Raw genomic sequence first — 19,555 nt, forward strand, 5'->3', positions numbered from 1 at the left:
AGTAAACATATTTTACATAGTGTATAGTAACACAAACAGTTTTATCTAAATGGGAAAGTGGTTACTATGCAGCTACTACTCCTGATGAGCCTAGTACCAGAAGTGCTGAAAGAAATGCCTGATGGGACCTAAGGTAGCCATCTTGGAGTAAATAAACTCTAGGCAATATCATTCAGCGCTGTTTCTGGTTCAGGTGCCATGTGCCATGTGACATGTGTTCGGCCAGGAAAGGGCCACAGTACCATAGTTGTGGAAAACGAGGTGTGCAGTAAGAGACAAGTGAGTAGTGTGAGGCTGTGTGTTGAGCCGAGCTCCAGTGGGGGAGTAAATTGTGACCGTAATAAAAAATTGATTTATTATTGTACAGATATTTAAATTGTTTTAATTTAATTAAAAGTTTAAATACATATTAGGTAATAAATAAAACTCTAGGTAGTTTATTCGTCTATCCTTTCCAGACATTTTTTCTGCACACATAACAATATTTAATGTTAAGATATATATTTTACATTTGAGAGTTTTAAATGCTAATTTTTACCATCTCTGTATATCTTTTTGTTTCAGATTTTTATTCCACGTACTGAGTTATCGCGGACCCACGCTGACTTTAATTCGTGGTCAGGATGGTGTCCAGTTCTGCATTGGCTCAGCAACAGAGTGGCGTGAGAGTCATCTTTACTGGGGAGATGAAAACTGTATCATTATACAGATTCTTCCTTTGTATCACATCATTGATCGTGAGTTTTTAAAAATGGTGTAATTGTTAATATCAAGAGTTGTGTGCACATACAATACAAGCTATTTTTGCATAGTAATTACAGTTAAATAGTACTTAACGGTAATATTATATACAGTGTTGTTAAGTAACGAATTACAAGTAATCTGATTACTTGTAACGATTACTTTTCAAGTAATTTATACTTGTAACGAGTTACATTTTAAAAATGTAATTCGTACTTGTAATCGGAATACATAACATTAATTGTAATCAATACTTTATATTTACTTGCCATTACTTTTATCCTCGGAACGTATAATGAATACAATTAAGAACAAGAAGAACATACAATTTTGTATTAGTAAAGTTTATAATTTTACGCTTGTAGTGCTACGATTGTATGCACGGTAAGCAAACTAGATAATGAATTTTATTAATGATATGTATTAACACTGTTTTTTTACAACATTTACTGACATTAGATTCTGTATTTCCACGATTGTAATTGTTTTGTAAGGTCAATTCCAAAATTTAAAGAGTGTTACTTTTATTACAGGTAGCTACTTGTATGAAGTCTTTTGATGTTATTCAAGCAAGTTTGTCCTCAAATATTATTCATTTGATTAAAGATAATAAATTTAATCATTACATAAAATAATTTTTTTAACAAAACATATACATATGTATGTACCTATATTAATGTAACAGTGTGTAAAAAAAATCGTAAGTCAGTTTTAAAATGGTAGCGGAAAGTAATTGTAGTTGTAATTTTACTGATTACATCCATGTAAAGTAATTTTTACTTGTAATTAGTTACATTGTCACCACAGTAATTGTAATTGAGCCCAATTACTTTTTCCGAGTACTTTTAACAACACTGATTATATATAGGATAGCTTATTAAAGCCATATTATTCTTTTAATTTGATGCTGAGTATTCAGCTTATGAGATTATGTACTTTTTTTTTGTTCATGTCAGAAAGCTGCTTCATAAGAAGATAAGAAACAGATGTTATTTGTACTGTGTGGCCATTTTGCCAAATTAGCCTTCTAGTATAATTTTGCTGTTGGGAGAGACAGCTTATCCCAGTTATATGCATTTTCCATACTGTAGTGTTGACTGAACACACAAAGTTTTTGAAATTTTAAACTTCTTACATTATTGGAAACTTCTCGGTTATGTACCTTTCATTCATTTTGTATGTAGATTATTAGTTTTATTTATTATAAATATTTTTTAGTTTTCAGGTTTTTTTTATATTTTAAAAAATTATTTCTAATTCATTGTATTACATGGTAGCAATTTTTATTTTTCATTGTCAGTAATCTGTTGCCTTAGGAGACATTGCTAATTTTATTTTTTTGTAATATACATTGATCAAGGTTGGTTTTTCTGGTATTTTATTATAACACTTTCAGCATTTATAACTAAGAATAAATAAAATTATCTTGTACGAAGAGAAATTAAGCTCTCCTACAGACACAAAAAAATTCTATTGAAAATGTTAAAAGCTAGAGACATTTTTAAATCTGCTGAGAATGCATAATGATTAGTGATGGGATTTTCGATACTTCGATACCTCGATACCTTCGATACTTGACGGTATCGCAAAGTATCGAGTATCGAAACTGTAAGTTCGATACATTTTTTTGATACCGGAATGCTTGTTCATTTGTATTGAATTAAGTTTTGAGTCGCCATCGTACAAAATACAACTACAGTAGAACTTCAATGATATGTTCCCGTTTCATACATTTTCCCGTGTCATATGCCGATTAATTTGGGTCCTGCCGAAAGTACTATATTTACAATGGTTTACTTTCCCGGAACATACACTTATAAAATCATTAATTTCCAGTTTCATACATTTTTACAAAGCGGAAAAGTCCTAAAATTCACCAATTGTTTTGTTATATTCCTCCTGATAAACTACGTTCTAATGCTTTTATTTTGAAAAACGTTCATTGTTTACCTTTGCAAACGTAAGAAAATAACTTTATCGCACCATAGATATGGATAGTATCAGGAAGACTGTGCACTTCGCTAGTAGCATCTATGGCCAGCACCAAGCGAGACTAGTGGCGCAAACTAGCAATGATTATGAAAATGGTGCACGCGCTTTACCAAGGCACGGATCTCATATTTTGTGCATTCATTAATCTTTGAACTGAATATACCCGTTTGTTATTGTTTTCTTACGATCGGATTGTTTTGTATTTTACGTTTCTCAAGTTAAAATTTTATTGAAAATTGTTCTGTTGCATAAAGTTGTTTGTAAAATAAAACAAACAAGCAAAAATTTCTGATTTTTTTTTATTTCTAATTTAGGCTTGGTGACTTCCCTCCCCTCCAAGAAAGGACTTCTTAACATTTTGTAAGGCCACTGTTTCTCATGTCAGCTTTACTTGATTATGGACTGTATTTTACATTTCTGGTGGTTTTATTATATTTATATATAATAATGAATTCATATCTTTCATTAATATAATGCAATTATTTGCACATTATGTATTTTTAAGTTTAATCTGACATTGTGCTGGTATGCTAGATTGGAAAAAAAATTTATTATTGCCATTCCCTTTTCATACACTTTCCCGCATAATACATCATTTTTGTGCCCTCCGTTGAAAAGTGTATGACAGGGGTTCTACTGTACTAGAACAGCTTATTAGACATAATTATGATAACCAATAGGCTTACATCAGAATAAATTATAATTATATAAGTCGTTAGTCTTTAAAGTTGTTTACAGTATGTATTTTTGTAATAAAGAGGGAATTTATATAGTTTAAAACTAATTTATGTTATTTGTAATAATTGTTACTTTGTGGAAAATATTTTTCCCTGGAGTATCGAAAGTATCGAACTGAAAAAACAATACAGAATTGAGTATGGAAAGTGTGGTATCATCCCACCTCTAATTAAGATAGTAGTGGCCCCTTTTGAAATTGTATATGTATGCATGTGTGTGTATGTATTTGTTTGTCGATATATTTATTTGTGTATGTATATGTGAGTGAATATTTGTGTTTATATTTATAAATTAGTTTTTTTTTTTTTAAAGAGTCTAACCACCACAATTATCTATTCTTACTCTGCTACATAAATTTGGTAGGAAGGGTAGGAAGGAAGGTTCTTTATGTTGTAGGTCTGCATGTGAATTTTGAATTGTTTCTATGTCCTAAGGAAATTATTTGTGTGGAAAGCTAAGTAAACAGTATTTTTGGTGGTGTTTCAGAACTTTCTTTGCCCAAACATTTTACTGATCTCAAGCAGCAGACTTACTTTTTTTGTTACCCTGTACAATTTTGTCAGCATTGAAGTATGGGATTGTGACTATTCATTAATGATTTTAAGCAACCTTATCAATAACCACCTTCAAAATTTTATGATAAATTCAAATGTAAATATCATACCAAAACGCCAAAAATTCGCTTAACATTTAACAACATCCGGTAATACAAATTATGCAAGTTATTACTTCAGACTGCAAAAAACATATAGCAAACAAAAATTAAGGTCTAAACTGGTGCTCATTGCAGAAAATATAATATTTTATATGAATTTTATATGAAAGTATGTTAGAATCATGCAATTATTCTCTTTTTTTACACTTGTTTAAATTTTGGTTTCTTCACATTTTAATAGCCACAGCTTACACTTTAAATAAACAACCAGTGTTTCCATCAATTAAGTATGAATATTAATAGCAAATGCAAACTAGATATGTCAAAATTAAGTAACTATTAAAAAAATCACTAGTAAATACTGAACTTCTGTGCGAGTTAATTACCCAGTTTAATCCTTCAGGAACCCAGAAAAGACTTAGGGAAAATTTTAGTTTGCAAATTATTGCAATTTAACATTCTACACACTTCTACTGTAGTTATTAATGACCAATTTATCCATTAAACAACAATTAACATGAAAATAAAACTTTAAAATATTTGTGCTAATGGTATTTTTTGCAACCTAATGACCAGCTCATTCCGCCAGGAGCACCAAACATCAATTGTCACGCTGATTTTCAGCGAATTTCCTATATTAACCTGTTTCAAAGAGGGCCGTCTGCAAACAGTTGGTTGGGTGGGTTCAGGCTTCCTCGGTACCTCGCGACGAGATTACTTTAGGCGACAGCAGACGCTGGTGCTGTAGCCCTGGCACAGGACATGCATGGCCGCGTGTGGCGTGCTGTTGACGTGGGCGACAGGAGAAGCTGGAGCTGTAGCCCTGGCACAGGACATGCATGGCCGCATGTGGCGTGCTGTTGACGTGGGCGACAGGAGACGCTGGTGCTGTAGCCCTGGCACAGGACATGCATGGCCGCGTGTGGCGTGCTGTTGACGTGGGCGACAGGAGACGCTGGTGCTGTAGCCCTGGCACAGGACATGCATGGCCGCATGTGGCGTGCTGTTGACGTGGGCGACAGGAGACGCTGGTGCTGTAGCCCTGGCACAGGACATGCATGGCCGCGTGTGGCGTGCTGTTGACGTGGGCGACAGGAGGAGCTGGAGCTGTAGCCCTGGCACAGGACATGCATGGCCGCATGTGGCGTGCTGTTGACGTGGGCGACAGGAGAAGCTGGAGCTGTAGCCCTGGCACAGGACATGCATGGCCGCATGTGGCGTGCTGTTGACGTGGGCGACAGGAGGAGCTGGAGCTGTAGCCCTGGCACAGGACATGCATGGCCGCGTGTGGCGTGCTGTTGACGTGGGCGACAGGAGACGCTGGAGATGTATCCCTGGCACAGGACATGCATGGCCGCGTGTGGCGTGCTGTTGACGTGGGCGACAGCAGACGCTGGAGCTGTAGCCCTGGCACAGGACATGCATGGCCGCGTGTGGCGTGCTGTTGACGTGGGCGACAGGAGACGCTGGAGCTGTAGCCCTGGCACAGGACATGCATGGCCGCGTGTGGCGTGCTGTTGACGTGGGCGACAGCAGACGCTGGAGCTGTAGCCCTGGCACAGGACATGCATGGCCGCATGTGGCGTGCTGTTGACGTGGGCGACAGGAGACGCTGGAGATGTATCCCTGGCACAGGACATGCATGGCCGCGTGTGGCGTGCTGTTGACGTAGGAGGGCTGCGCAGGCCATTCCACTTGTAAGCCTCGGCGCACACACGCGTCTTTACAAAAGAAGAGGTTAATTGATCTGTGCAAAGTGCAGTTTCACACAGTGACATCACAGCACCTTATGAAGTGAATTGTTTTAGCAGAAAACATTTTTTTGCTAGCAATTTTTATTTTCAAACAAAAAAAATTTCTGTAAACTAAAAATTTTGAGATTTAAAATGCTAGCAGAATTTAATGATGGCAAGAAAAAAATTCTGCATGTTCCCCAACTATAATATTATAAAAGTAGGAAAAACGTACAGTTATAATTTTATAGCATTGGTCTCTGCTACTACATCACCGACTAGTTTTAAAATATTTTACACTTAAATTATTTATGTGAATGTCTTAAATTTAATAATGATTGCATTGTTGTACAGGAGGCCCAAAACTGCTTTATTTCAATTCATCTATTCGTGGCTACCCAAAAGGCATTCATGCTGGAAGTGATAAGAAAGCTCCATGCCTACAAGTGGATGAAGGATTCAGCAGACTGACGTTTTGTGGTATCCCCTACATTGTTGGCAGCATTGAAGTATGGGGTTGCGGCTCTGTTAAAGACAGGTAAATGTTTGTTACCATCATCCATCCATAACGAGAAGGGCTGTGCCCAGCAAGGTGCACTGAGGACAGGCGCTTGTCCCAAAAGACAAACGATATACCCTCCACGTCTGAAAGCCTTCTTGAATATGATCGCTTTCTATAACCAACTTTGTCTGTTTACAACAGGTTGAGTGGTAAGAGATGTTGAGTTCAACACCCTGTAATAAAACTTATCGGCAAAGCTAAGATTTACATAAGAGACTATTTTTGCAATGAAACATCTCTTAATCCCTCCGTCAGGCACAATCGACCTGTCGGGCACAATTTTGACGTTTTCGTTCTCACTTCCGCTCGTGAAAGGATGGAAGTCCACCCCTCCTAGCAGTCTCACGCTTCATGGAGTGCAGTTCAGTCATTTTGATCTCAGAGGCACATTACACCCTAATTTGAAACACATTTAAAGGTTTGTATATCACAAGTGTTTATTTTACTTATTTTATGTCTGTACATTGCAAAATTGGTAGCTACTTATGAAATATGAGAATGTTTCAGCCTATAGTGCTTATTTTGGAAAAAGAGATCAAGTATTTTACAGTTCATAGATTTGAAAAACGTTTATAGGTGAAGTGGTATATCTTTAGCGCCATGATAACTTTGTGTCTGTTTTGGTACAACCTGTGTCAAGTGTATTTTATTAATAATGAAAATAGTTTTTTAAGCAATCTAACATGCACTATCTGATTGCAACTATAAAGAAACATTAATTTATGTATCCTGTGCAGAAACGTTGCCACTGCTATACCCGAGTCCCTACTGTGCTTGCAAACAGCTTGCCTCAATAATATCAGCGATATTTAAATCAGAACCTGTCATGTAGAGACCGGTATAAAGAGACATAAAGATACTTGCTGTAGTTTTGAAATCATAATTTCTTTCATTTTCTATGAATTTTAAAATAAAACAAAACTGACGTGCTTTTTCACCCCTTTTGCAGTCGAATATAGACAAATGGTAAAGGAAAAAACATGCTGTGAAATCATGTATTGTATGTTCTAGTTTCTTACATTCCGCTTATTATGCTAGGAGTTATGATTTATTACTATAAAAACTAACTTACCCCTGTTTCACTACCTTTGGCGGTCCAATTTCAAAAAATTGTAAACACACTTTACGTAACTAATTATTTAAGTTATTCATGCTCAGTTTCTATCTCTCACTTGATTTTCTTTGGAGATAAGATTTTTACTATTAAACATAGTTTTAAAATTAGCAAAACTCCTTACTGATAACAAAAGATTCATCAAAATCTATAAGTAGTTTTCGCTTGATGCTGGAACCAACTGACAGGCAAACAAGCAAACATAAAAAATTTTAAAAATATATTTTAATTTCTATATAATGTTAATAGCCATTTCCAATATATTTTTTTTATTTTTTATAATTTTATCTAACTTACAGACACCAACACTTTTATATTTAGTAGAGATTACAATTTGTTGTGATACACATTTGCATATGCAAGAATGGATAGAAAAGTTACTAAGTATTTTTTTCTGAACATCACAATGAATACAATATATCAATTAAATCCTTATTATTTAAGTATGTACATTACATAAACACAATAAAAATATATGCAAAATTACTTTGTGTGTGGCAAAATGTTGATGCTAATGTTTTTTCAAGAATCTATATGTTGTTATAACTAAACAGTTTGTTTATGCTTTGAAAACTAAGGTAGCTGCCAAACAGTGTGTGAGAGTGTACAACAAGTTAACGTTTTGTTCAGTTTCCCTTTCGCCATCTCTCTTTCGAGTCTGACAGCGAGACCGCACAGACTACCCGCTCTGTAGCCTCACAAGTGGACAAGTGCTCTCTCACGCAATTGGCATTCCTTCGCTTTAGGTTGTTTTTGCCATGGATCACAAAACGTTTTCTTTAATTTTCTTAAAGTTTAAAGACCTGGTGTGAAAGGTAATGTGCTGCTGAATAGTGAAGTGTCCACCTGTTATAGAATATTATTAAATAGTAGAAAATATTGAAATTTTTTGGCCAATTTTTTTTTTGTTGACTTAAACTGGTAGGCAATCCAAAGACTTTTAGTTAATTGTGCCCCAGAAATATATCTTGTTTGAAATGGTGTAAATGGGAAAACCATTGCTGGAAATAATGAGTGAAAAAGGAAGTTTGTATTTTAACTACAAACATGACTTGTTACAATGCCATCCCAGAAGTCATCATAATCTTTCTTCTCGCTTGCCAAGGTTTCTGTGCAAGGATATTAATTTTTTTTCAAACTTTGGTTTTTAGTTTGAGTCTGTAGAAAAAAATGCACATTATATCAATTTTTGTACTTTGTTAAACTGTAAAATATATTAATTGTAAAGCTTTAATAATTTTTGCATTATTTGCTAAACGTAGCTGTGTGTTCAGAGACGTCTTGTTCGTCAATAAATAATTTACATTTATGAAGTTGTAAGGTATTTTTCCTTTCAGAAACAATCAGCACGACGTGAAGAAGTGGCAGGTGGAGCAAGCTGAGCAGGCGCGCCAAGTGAAGCTGAACCCCAGGGATTGGGTCAACAATCCCGACAGATACCTGCTGGAGTTGGCTGGGCGGCAGTCGTACGCCACCACTTCAACCTGATAGCACTGTTCGATGGTGCCTCGGAGCTTCATTTTACTTGCTGGCAACACCACACCACATTTACCTATATGGTTTCCTTGTCTACTTACACAGTACATTTTTTTTTTGAATTGGTGAGACAAGTTAACCCTCTTAACCAAATAATATATTTATTTATAAGTGACAAAATATTTTATCACAAATATAGACGGTAACATGAAAAATAGGTTATTTAAAGAACACAATGGAATATTACACACAGCTCTTAAAAAATGTAACATACTGAAGAATCTTAAGTGACTTATATGAAAGGTTTATTAAAGTTCATATTTTATTTCTGTTGGTTAATCTTCTCATTGTCTCCTGTTTACTTTGCAATGGTAATGTGACTGTAGCAAAAGATTAAAACTTATTTAAATCATAAAATCAGAACATTGTATCTTTAGGCTTGTTGTCTAATTTAGCTTTGATGTCTTTTTTATAGCATCAGTTCCAGAATATTGCAGATATATTTCAATATTGAAACTTAGTGTGTGTTTACACACTCAAACAAACAATCTAATAATGCCATTATTATTTCTATTAAGAAACTGTATTGTTATTGACATACTGTGATATATGAATGGACTAATTCAAAAGTATGTTTTAGGAAGCGAAAGACATAATAAAAATCTAGTTCAAGGTGAAATACATTGTACTCTAATGCTTAAGTGCTTTGTGGTTTTCTGGCTCATTAAAGTAATTTTTATTAATCACTATTTCTATAAAAGCATATGTACTTTTGATATGGTACATAGGCATTGTTGCATACATAATACATTTTTAAATTAATCAATCTGCATAATAATGTATAGTGTTTGTACTTGTTATTAGCAGTGGTGTATCGTCATATGATGCCAGTATGCCTGGCGTTCTATTGCAAAATAATAAGTAAAAAAAATTATATTTTATATAGGACTCTTGTTAGAGTTGGGACTTCAGCCAGCAACCAAGTGTTTCTTTGCTAATTACTCTCTGCGTACAACGCAAGCAGTCCTTGGCTTCTGTTACGCAGTTACGATCCACTGCATGCCAGCGACAGAGGCATGGCTAGACATTCCCACACGTCTCTCTCTTGCCAAACAAGTTTGTTGTTTTTTATCTGCGACTCTAAATAATAAGCAGGTTCTGTGGCAGTGTTTCAATTTCCCTATTTCAATGGTAAATTGGTCATGCTATTAGTACGGACAAGATTATATGGTGAATTGCGATAAAACCTAAATAACACCGCAAAGCATATAAACACAACATAACATGGAAATGCAAGTTGTACACTATTTAGCACTGAAACGTAACTGAAAACATGAAATCAGCCAGCAATTTGACAAAACTTAACTCAAATTACAAAAATTTTAATTTTTTGTCATGGTAAATTGATTGAATGAGATTTATTTATAATGAATTTGGTTCCAGAATGTATGACCTATATGGATTGGAAAAAAAAATTAATATTAATTTTTTTAATCTTGTATCTCTTACACTAGTTACATGTTTTTCATGGATGATGGCACATGTTTTAAACGCACAAAAATTTGCAGATTTATTTTTATTTCTTCTGAGTAGTTCTGTTGTGGACATGCTTTTCACTAAGTATAAATGCTCCAAGTGTCAATCAAAATGAGACTATTTAATGATATAAGTATTAAGAAATATTTATTGAATTACACACTTATATTTAATGAATAAAGGCAATACATAACATTAATAACACAGAAATCTTTTTTAAAAAAAAAAAGACTAAATCTTCATAAAAATAAAACCATAAAATTGTTTCCCTGAATAACATTTTGGTGGACAACAATTACAACCTTTATCAAAAACCAAGAAATTTAAATGGTGAAGCTGAGCTGCGATCAGGGTGGCCACTCGACAGGGAAACTTAGGAACTCTTGAAATTGCCGTGAATTTTTTTGGTGCATAGAAATACATGAGAAAGCTGTGAATTTTTGAAAGCCATCGGAATTATCTGTTTGTACAGCTGATGTAAAAAACTGGTCGCGCCTGCAGACTACATCACTTGTGCCATTGTGAGCACTGTGCACTGTGCACTGTGCACTGTGCACTGTGCACTGTGCACTGTGCACTGTGCACTGGAACCAGGGACCAGGGACCAGCCGGCGGGAGGATGTCCCCGCTCAGTTTCCTTCCTTCTCTCGTGTTTCTGACAATTGTCGGACGGTAATAACAAACGGATGTCATGGCCGAAAACTATTACCGTGATTTGTCACGTTATAACTGGATCCTCTACTGCAGAATAAAACAAAGAAATTATGTTGAACGTAGAAAGAAACTAGACTAGCGGATACTGCCAGAATTCTTTTTTCGTTTAGTGCCTTTAAGATTAAGTTTATTTAAGGGCTACGCTAAGAAAACATTTGTGTGTTTATTAATATTTTACTATTACAATTAGTGTTTTAATATATATTTGGTCTACAGCCATTATTAAAGTGATTTTCTTTTAGTGAATATTAGTAAAAAAAAATAGGATGGGCAGTTAGGGAGCTACTTTTACAACTCTAAATTCATAATGTGCAGTTTATTGTGATTGAAAGATTTTCTATGAAGTATTTAAAGCTAGTAACTAGTTTTGTAGTGCTCAGCTAACAGAAGTATTGGTGAACATTTTAATTGTTTATGTTAATAATTTATTATAATGTTCTTATTCCTGGCAGCTTTTAAAGATAACATTGAAGTAATTATAGTTGTGCCCTTGTGCTTTGCTGTATAATTTATACCGGTGCTGGAATTTTCGTAAAATTTTGTTGTTGATTGCTATTTTAATAGTTTAAACAGTGTACAAGAGCTACTTAATTTTTTTTTTTAGGGAGAAACCATTTTTTGTCACAGAAGTAACACATATAGTCTTACAGGAATACTTTTTAATTATATGTTATTAAATGATTGATCTTTAATTTTAAATTGTTAATTCGGTTTCAGCTCTAATGGAATCAGCATGGTTAGCTACTAGTATTTTTAATAAAATTGTAACATTTTACTAAGTTTCTTAGAAAAACTCTAAAATTCTTGGAATAAACATGGAATTTGGTTTTGTGATAGAGCGTGGCCACCCTGGTGATCCTATGTGCAAGTTAGGCACATTTATTATTGTATTGGAAACTGTAACCACTGAATTGTTTATAATCTAACTGATAATATAAGGTGCAATTTGGTTAAGTCTATATTAATTAAAAGCAAGATTTGAATGTTTGTTATTGATTTAATTCATCAATAGGTATTTCATCAATGCATAGCTTGTAATGAGAGTGAAGTGAGAGGACATTGAACTGAAATAAAGAAATCACCAAATGAGAAATTATGAGGTCATTATTGAAATTTGCTTTAGATAAAAGAAAAATCATTCATAACAATAACCAGAAGTGATACTATTACAGTTCTAGTACAAAACTCCTCTGTGTAACGAATATCTGAGGCTCATGTGATTGATTGTTTTAGCCTGTCAGCATAAAACTTATGTGATGATCAGCAACAGGGGAATAAAAATCTTATGCATAAAAGAAGCTTTCAGTGTATCTAAAGTAAAACTGAAAGTCTCATCACTCCTGAAAAAAAGGGAAAATGTTGCTAACTGAAAACAAGGGAGTAATTTGTCTTGAAATGTGCTTGGTTTGCAATATTTTTATGTTATGTATTTCAAACTTATTTCATGGATATGCTCAATTGGGCATACCGTACCGGTACCCATTTAAAAATATCACGCTATGCCACTGGTTTTACTATTATTAGAAATATAATTATTTTATCTCTTATTCATCATTTTTATGGTCATAAAAGACTTCATGATAACTTCACAATAAGTAGGTGTGTGTGTGAGAGTGTGTGAGCATGTGTGTGGATGCATGTGTGTGTGTGTGTGTGTGTGTGAGTGTGGATGTGGGTATGTGTATATTCAATCCAGCTAAGCACTTCTATAGCATACTTTTGTTAATGATTTATAATATTGTAAGAACTATTCCACAGATGAGTATAAATTTATACCTTAAATAATTTTAATTTTAGTTGTGTCAACATTAGTAAAATTTATGATTTTTAAATTTGTTTATTTAATTGAATGTTATATACCAGCAATTATACATGTTGCCAGTTTACACACAAAGTGATATTATGCATTGTTTGTTTCTTGTTTTTATTAATTAAGTCTTTTTGATTTAATTAAATGTTGCAAAATTACATTTTGAAATTGCTCACTTAATGTCTTCCAAGAATTAATATTATTAATTGCATTGTTAATATATTTGTAAAGGGACCATTTTTGTATTGTTAAGCATGATTTTTTTTTTCTGAATCAAAAATTTATCACATTTTAAACTTGCTATTTAGTGGATATTTCAAAATAAAAATTATTAGATGCTAGTACATAGCAGCAGTGTTCTGTTTACACATAAGCCTATTGTTTAGGAACAGTTGAAATTATTAGTGTTTATCAGAAGAGCTGATTTATTTGTTATTTGCACAAGAAATTTTAAAAATTTGTGAAATTACTTAATGTTATTTTACTTTAATTTGTCACCAAAAAATGTTTTTTACTGCCTTAAGGAGTTTTCATCATTGTTAGTGTATTTATAATTCTTAGGAACTATAATTTGTTTTTTAAACTAATTATAGTTTTAGCGATACCTTCAAAACTAAATAAACAGAACAGATGTCACACTAATTAAAATTTCATGAAGTTTTTGGGTTATTGAGGGATTCTTAAAAATATGTATTTGGTTTAATAGCCATTCACATTGTAAACATCACAACAACAAAAAGCTTTAATGTTGTAGGTTTTTTTTCCATAATTATTTTATATACAATAACCTGATACTTCGTAAAGAATTATTAATGGTTTTCCTATTTGTTTCAAAACATGTAGAATACTTTGTTATAAGAAGTATAGTAATTGCTCATTTGATGAAAACTCCTTGCAGAAATGTTCATAGTTAACATTATGCAGCTTTCAAGATTTGTGCTCAGAGTTTATCAGTGAACTAGTACACATTTCAAGAAGAAAATTAATTTGAATTATTCATGTGTAATCTGGTTCAAAACCTGTGTAAGTAGCAGTGAAGCAATTTTGAAATCAAATGGAGTATGTTAATATATATTAAGAAACAATGTTAATCAATATAAACCTTACATAAAGTAAAAAGTGATCAACCAACGTGACACTGATGCGTTAAGGTGTTTGTATATATCATGGTGATTTTGCCACTGGGGTGATTAATAAAAAATTTATTTATTTTTCTAGTCACTATCATTTTTTAATATTATATTGCACAGTACAACCTCGTAAAATTTTATTTCAGTGCACAATTTGGTTTGTATTTCAAATTTTACATGTTAAAAATGTAAATTTTTTGAGTGACTCACTATTGTTTGAGAGTTCCAGACATTACAGTGGGTGTGGCTCAGCGACTGTTGTTTGGTGTAGCTTGGGCCTTAGGAATATGCTGACGTATTCCTCTCAATTAAGTGACAAGTTGTGAAAGTTGAATGTCTGTGAATCTTAAATCAAAATAATGCTTTGGCAGTATAGGTATTCCTAATGAATCTACTTCAGAAAGTGAGTTCAATTTTTTATAACATAACTTCACCAGTTTTGAACAGAAAACAAAGATAGGTCAATGAATAAAATCCACGTTTTTTTCAACTTTTGAGTGCTGCAATTGTGGTGTCAGAAAAGTTTTGTACGAGTTTTTTTTTTTTTTTTTTTTTTTTTTTTTTTTTTTTACTGTAGGTCTATTAGATGATATTATGATTTGGCTTTTATAGTAAATATAATGTAAAACACTGAGATAAGTATGTTAAAATTTGTGAGGAATACTCTGTAGTTTGTTTATAATAAAAGCTTGAATTTGAAAAGTAGTACATAAAACTATCACCTTGTTGAGTACAACACAGCCAGCCAGATTCATTATTACATGCCTCGGTTGATGTTTGACAGTCCTCTGAACCTGGCACGGTACTCACTTGCCCTCGAAATAAATTGGGCAGTAAGCGGGTCAGCAAGTGCAGTAAGCCCGAAACAACAGGAATTAGCTAACATGTCCTCAAAACGTTACAAAATAAACTACCCTAAACAGGGAAAGCTAAATAAATAAACAAACAAAGGGGCGACAGCTTTAAGACGCACGGGAAACTCATCTGACTTGGCCCGGCCCCGGTCGTAATCGTCATACAAAGAGGTTGTTTCGAGTGCGCATCGAGGCACAAAACAGTTACACCAAAAAGGAGTGGTGGCCGAAACGTATTTTATAATAAAGGCAGAAATGATTGATCAGAAGTTAAGGTGCAGCCACAATGCACACAACTTACGAACGAACAAGCCAACACAGTGACACGAGTTCGTAACATGAGCATCGTAACATGAGCATCGTAACATGAGCATCGTAACATGAGCATCGTAACATGAGCATCATAACATGAGCATCGTAACAAGGAGCTGTGACTAGGAGCGAGTGTGTCGCCTCGAGCCTCCCCCCCCCCCCCCCCCCCCCGCGCCTCTGCTGAGGGGGAGGGGGGACGGATGAACTCCGTCACTTCAAGTTATTACAATTACTATCTTATAACACAGATGCAAATACATTTACATGCAACTTTGCAGCTCTGATATTACGCAACATTTCACTGGCAACATTAGGCAGAAACAGTCCGCCAATCACATGCGGTAACTTAGTAGCTACTGTTCATCTCACTCGAGTTTTGTGTTAGTCCAAGGCACGAAGCTAATTGTCACCTTATGTGAGAACTTAACACACTGCAGGAAATATATTTGCAGAACTTTATTTTTGATTGACTGCCAACCTCACTTATTAACAAGAAACAATTAAATCTTTTACAAGCTAATTTTAAATATTTTGTATTCCCTGATTTAGAAGTATGCAAGACATTACAATACAAATTTGGAATTGAGAAATAATGTACTTTTAAATACACACATGGTAAATTTTTGGGTACAAATTTACTCTAGCTGAAACAGATTTTAAATATGTCTCTAATATATATGAAATCCAGAACTAATTTTACTTAACAGTATTTACAAACATGTTAAAATTTCAAAATATTCTACAGGTCAACAACATAGTCCATTAATCCCACAAACACAAACATGTTATTCAGTAAAAAACCATATGCATGAAATGATATACAAGAAAATATGTTGTGTGTGTGTAGTTGTGTGTGGGGTTGTGGTTGTGTGATCTCTCTTTTTATATTAAAAATCTTTGCACTTCAATGCAACATTTTTTTTACAAACAGAAACTCTAGCACAAATCTGTTAAATTTTATGAATAAAATCATTATGATGCTACCAACAGAAAAAAATCTGATATTGTATATTTGTATTTCACAAAAGCATTTGGTAAACGTCCACTAATTGAGTTTAAAAAATGCTTTCACAATTTTTTCCTTATTTTACATACATTTTCTAGTTTTCCAATTATTTATCTGACAGATGATTTATCATTGTAAGAATTTACTGTTAATCTAAAATTTAAAAAAAAAATTAAAAAAAGGCTTTTTTTCTGGTGTTCCCCAAGGTGTAACTTTGTGTCCTCTCTCCACTTCTCTTCAGTTTTTTTAAATCAAATTGTATATGCTGTTTTACACTCTCAGGTGTTTTTAAATGATGCTGATTTAAAAATATATATATATAACTATTACAAATAATACTGATCATATAGAATTGCAAATAGGCAATTATTAAATTAAAAATGGTGTGATGTTAAAGCTATGCCATTAAACTATGAAAAACATAATGCGTTACATTCACAAAAAAAGTAACAATCCAATAATAATATACTTAAGTGAATTATATGTAAATTTTGCTGTTGCTGAAATTTGTGACCATGAATTATTTAAATATAATATTAAGTTACTTTGAAAACAATACATTTGGTATTATATGCGTAATTTCTTCTAAAGAGATTTATTTTTCAATATATGATTGCATTGAGGTAAGAGAGCATACATCCCTGAAGTTCCAGCCTACCATCATAGATACCATATATTCTAGGAATGGGCCGGTCGAATCCTCAAATCCTCAAATCCCACCGAATCTCCAGTATTCAAAAGGTTCGGGATTCGAGGTAAAGATTCTAAGAAAAATATTGGAGTAAAAATAGTAAATTTAAAAATTAAATACGGGCAAAGTTTACTAGGGATATTTATGTTTATATTTGTACTTAATCTAATTCTGTTCCTTAAAATATTATTCTATTTATGTATTTATATAAGTAAATTAAATAATATCATGTACTCAATTGGAAAAATTAGTTAATGAAATGAATATAAATGTATAGGTGGCCATATTTAGGGACCCAAAAATATGGTGAAGCACGAAACTTGTGGAAAAGATGATATTCTGCTGTTTTAATGTTTTTTTCCTGAAATTTCTCAACATTATTTTGGAAAACAAATTTTTGCATGGAACACGGCTGTTTATGCAAGTTGATCGAAGCCAGTTCTGAAAAGGTCACGTGAAAGGTCATAGATACTTAACACATGAAACAAATTTCAATAACAAAGTAATTCTATATATCTTGAACGAATTAGAATTTTTTTTACCATAGAGCCCATCGATTTTATTTTTGTATGCCACAAACGTGGTATGTTGCTCTTTGTACTATGTTTGAATGTCTTGTATCTTCTTATCTTTGCTTATTTAGAAAAGGGGGGGGGGGGGGAAGAAAGGCTGGCTTTGTTTACAGTAAAAACTGCAACACATTTTATATTTATACCTGGTTTTATGTACATTTCTTTTAATACATAACGTGATGCAAAAATTATGTTTTTCAAATGGAAAAATACTCTTGTTTCCCGGTAAATATTTGAACAAAATTAAACAATAATACGGTGATAACCTACCATTTCGTTTGTTTATACTTAACGTTTTATAAATCTCATATGTTAGGACGAGAAATAATTGTTAATGGTATGTGAAGACATGTTACAATGTGTTTAACGTACGTTTGCCCCATCCCCATGTTTTCATTTACAATAGTTGTTATCACAACATCTAGAAATGTACACATTGTGTAGGTTCTGCCCTGTTTATGCAAAAAAGTATAGTTGGTGCACTGCTTCAGTTACCACCTGCCATGTGTTTTAATAATTCAATAGTAAGTTATTTTAATATTTTGGTTCACTCTAATAAAGTTATGGAGATGATCTTATGTATATTATTTTTAAATAATTTCTGAAACCCAAAACTGTTTTTATTTTGAAAAACAATCATTAATTCTTGTTTAATTTGGGGCTGGGGGGGGGGGGGGGAGAGAGATAGAGAGAGCAAGAACCTTGAAAAGATTTTTTATTAATTTCCTGGCATGTTTTCAAATCATTCTGCAAGATGGCAATTGTGATACTTCTAATAGTTTATTATTTTATCAATCGTTAAGTTAGTTATAAATAAAATAATGTAATATTGTAAAATGGGTTGATTGGTACCTATAAATTAGCGACATTTAAAACACTGTAAAATCATTAGAAATTATTAATTTAGAGTGTTGCTAACAATCTCGGCAACAAAGAAGTGCTATGAAAAAGCATTTTATATGTGTTAAAAATTTTATTTATTGCACATTACTTAATTTTTAACCCTTGAAACCAGGATTCAGATTCGAGGCATTCTTTGAGATTCGGATTAACATTCGGATTGCAGAAACTTGGAATTCAACCTATCACTTATATTTTCACATCACCTAGATTTTATAGTATGTTAATACAATTTTTTTATTGTACTAATAATTGCATTAAATATTTTGATACATTTATAAAACCCCATAAAGTATTTCTTAGAGATTACAATAGCATATTAACAATTTTATCCTTGGGTAAACATAATGTAATGCCATTATTATATTAAAAATTTTTAGCATTATAATTTCATTAAAATGATCAACGACAATAACTGATGGTTGCTTAGCATGTACTGGATAAAATTTTTGTTTTGTTTTTATAATGTGTATAATTGGTATTTACTTTATACATTTTCCTCCCTCTTGTGTTTGTGTATGTTTCTGTATTTGTCTTTATTTGTTTTTGTGTTTGTATTTATGTTTTTATATTTGCAAAGTGCCAGCCTATTTTGGTCAATGTATGTTGGTTAGCACAAAAAATAAATAATTAAATAAATAAAATTAATAAACAGTTACGTTGCGTGTTTTTAGCAATTTTAGAAATCCAACACCAAAGGTCATGAAAAAGGGAACATACGTTACTTTATATATTAATAAATCATATTAGCAAGCAAATCAAGTCAAAGTGAAGAAACTGAATGAGAATAGACTTCATAATAAGTTGCAAATTGTGTTCTTGAAGGTTTTTGTAATTAGAGTATGAAGATGGTGAAAATGGATAAAATTGGTTTTATAATAAAAGATTATATCTCCGTTGCCAGGAATTATGGGCGGTACTGCGGTTCGATGCCTGAATATGGTTGTCAGTCTATGAGGGATGCTAAATTTATTATGACAACATAGCTTGTGGCATATCCTACTACGGTGTGTGTCTGA

General features: G+C 33.0%; 1 protein-coding gene across 3 annotated transcripts in view; it reads left to right on the top strand.

Moving 5' to 3' along the window:
* Window positions 1-14,292, top strand: part of LOC134529867 (uncharacterized) — a 71,588-nt gene extending 57,296 nt beyond the window's left edge. For all 3 annotated transcript variants that reach the window (XM_063364388.1, XM_063364389.1, XM_063364391.1), the window contains 3 exons: window positions 565-737; window positions 6,214-6,397; window positions 8,873-14,292. In XM_063364388.1, the coding sequence (XP_063220458.1) occupies window positions 565-737; window positions 6,214-6,397; window positions 8,873-9,023 (508 nt within the window). In that variant the 3' untranslated portion in view covers window positions 9,024-14,292. The remainder of the gene's footprint in view (window positions 1-564; window positions 738-6,213; window positions 6,398-8,872) is intronic.
* Window positions 14,293-19,555: the final 5,263 nt, after the last annotated feature.

This window comes from Bacillus rossius, chromosome 2, assembly GCF_032445375.1.
Source record: "Bacillus rossius redtenbacheri isolate Brsri chromosome 2, Brsri_v3, whole genome shotgun sequence".
NCBI classification, from domain to species: Eukaryota; Metazoa; Arthropoda; class Insecta; order Phasmatodea; family Bacillidae; genus Bacillus; species Bacillus rossius.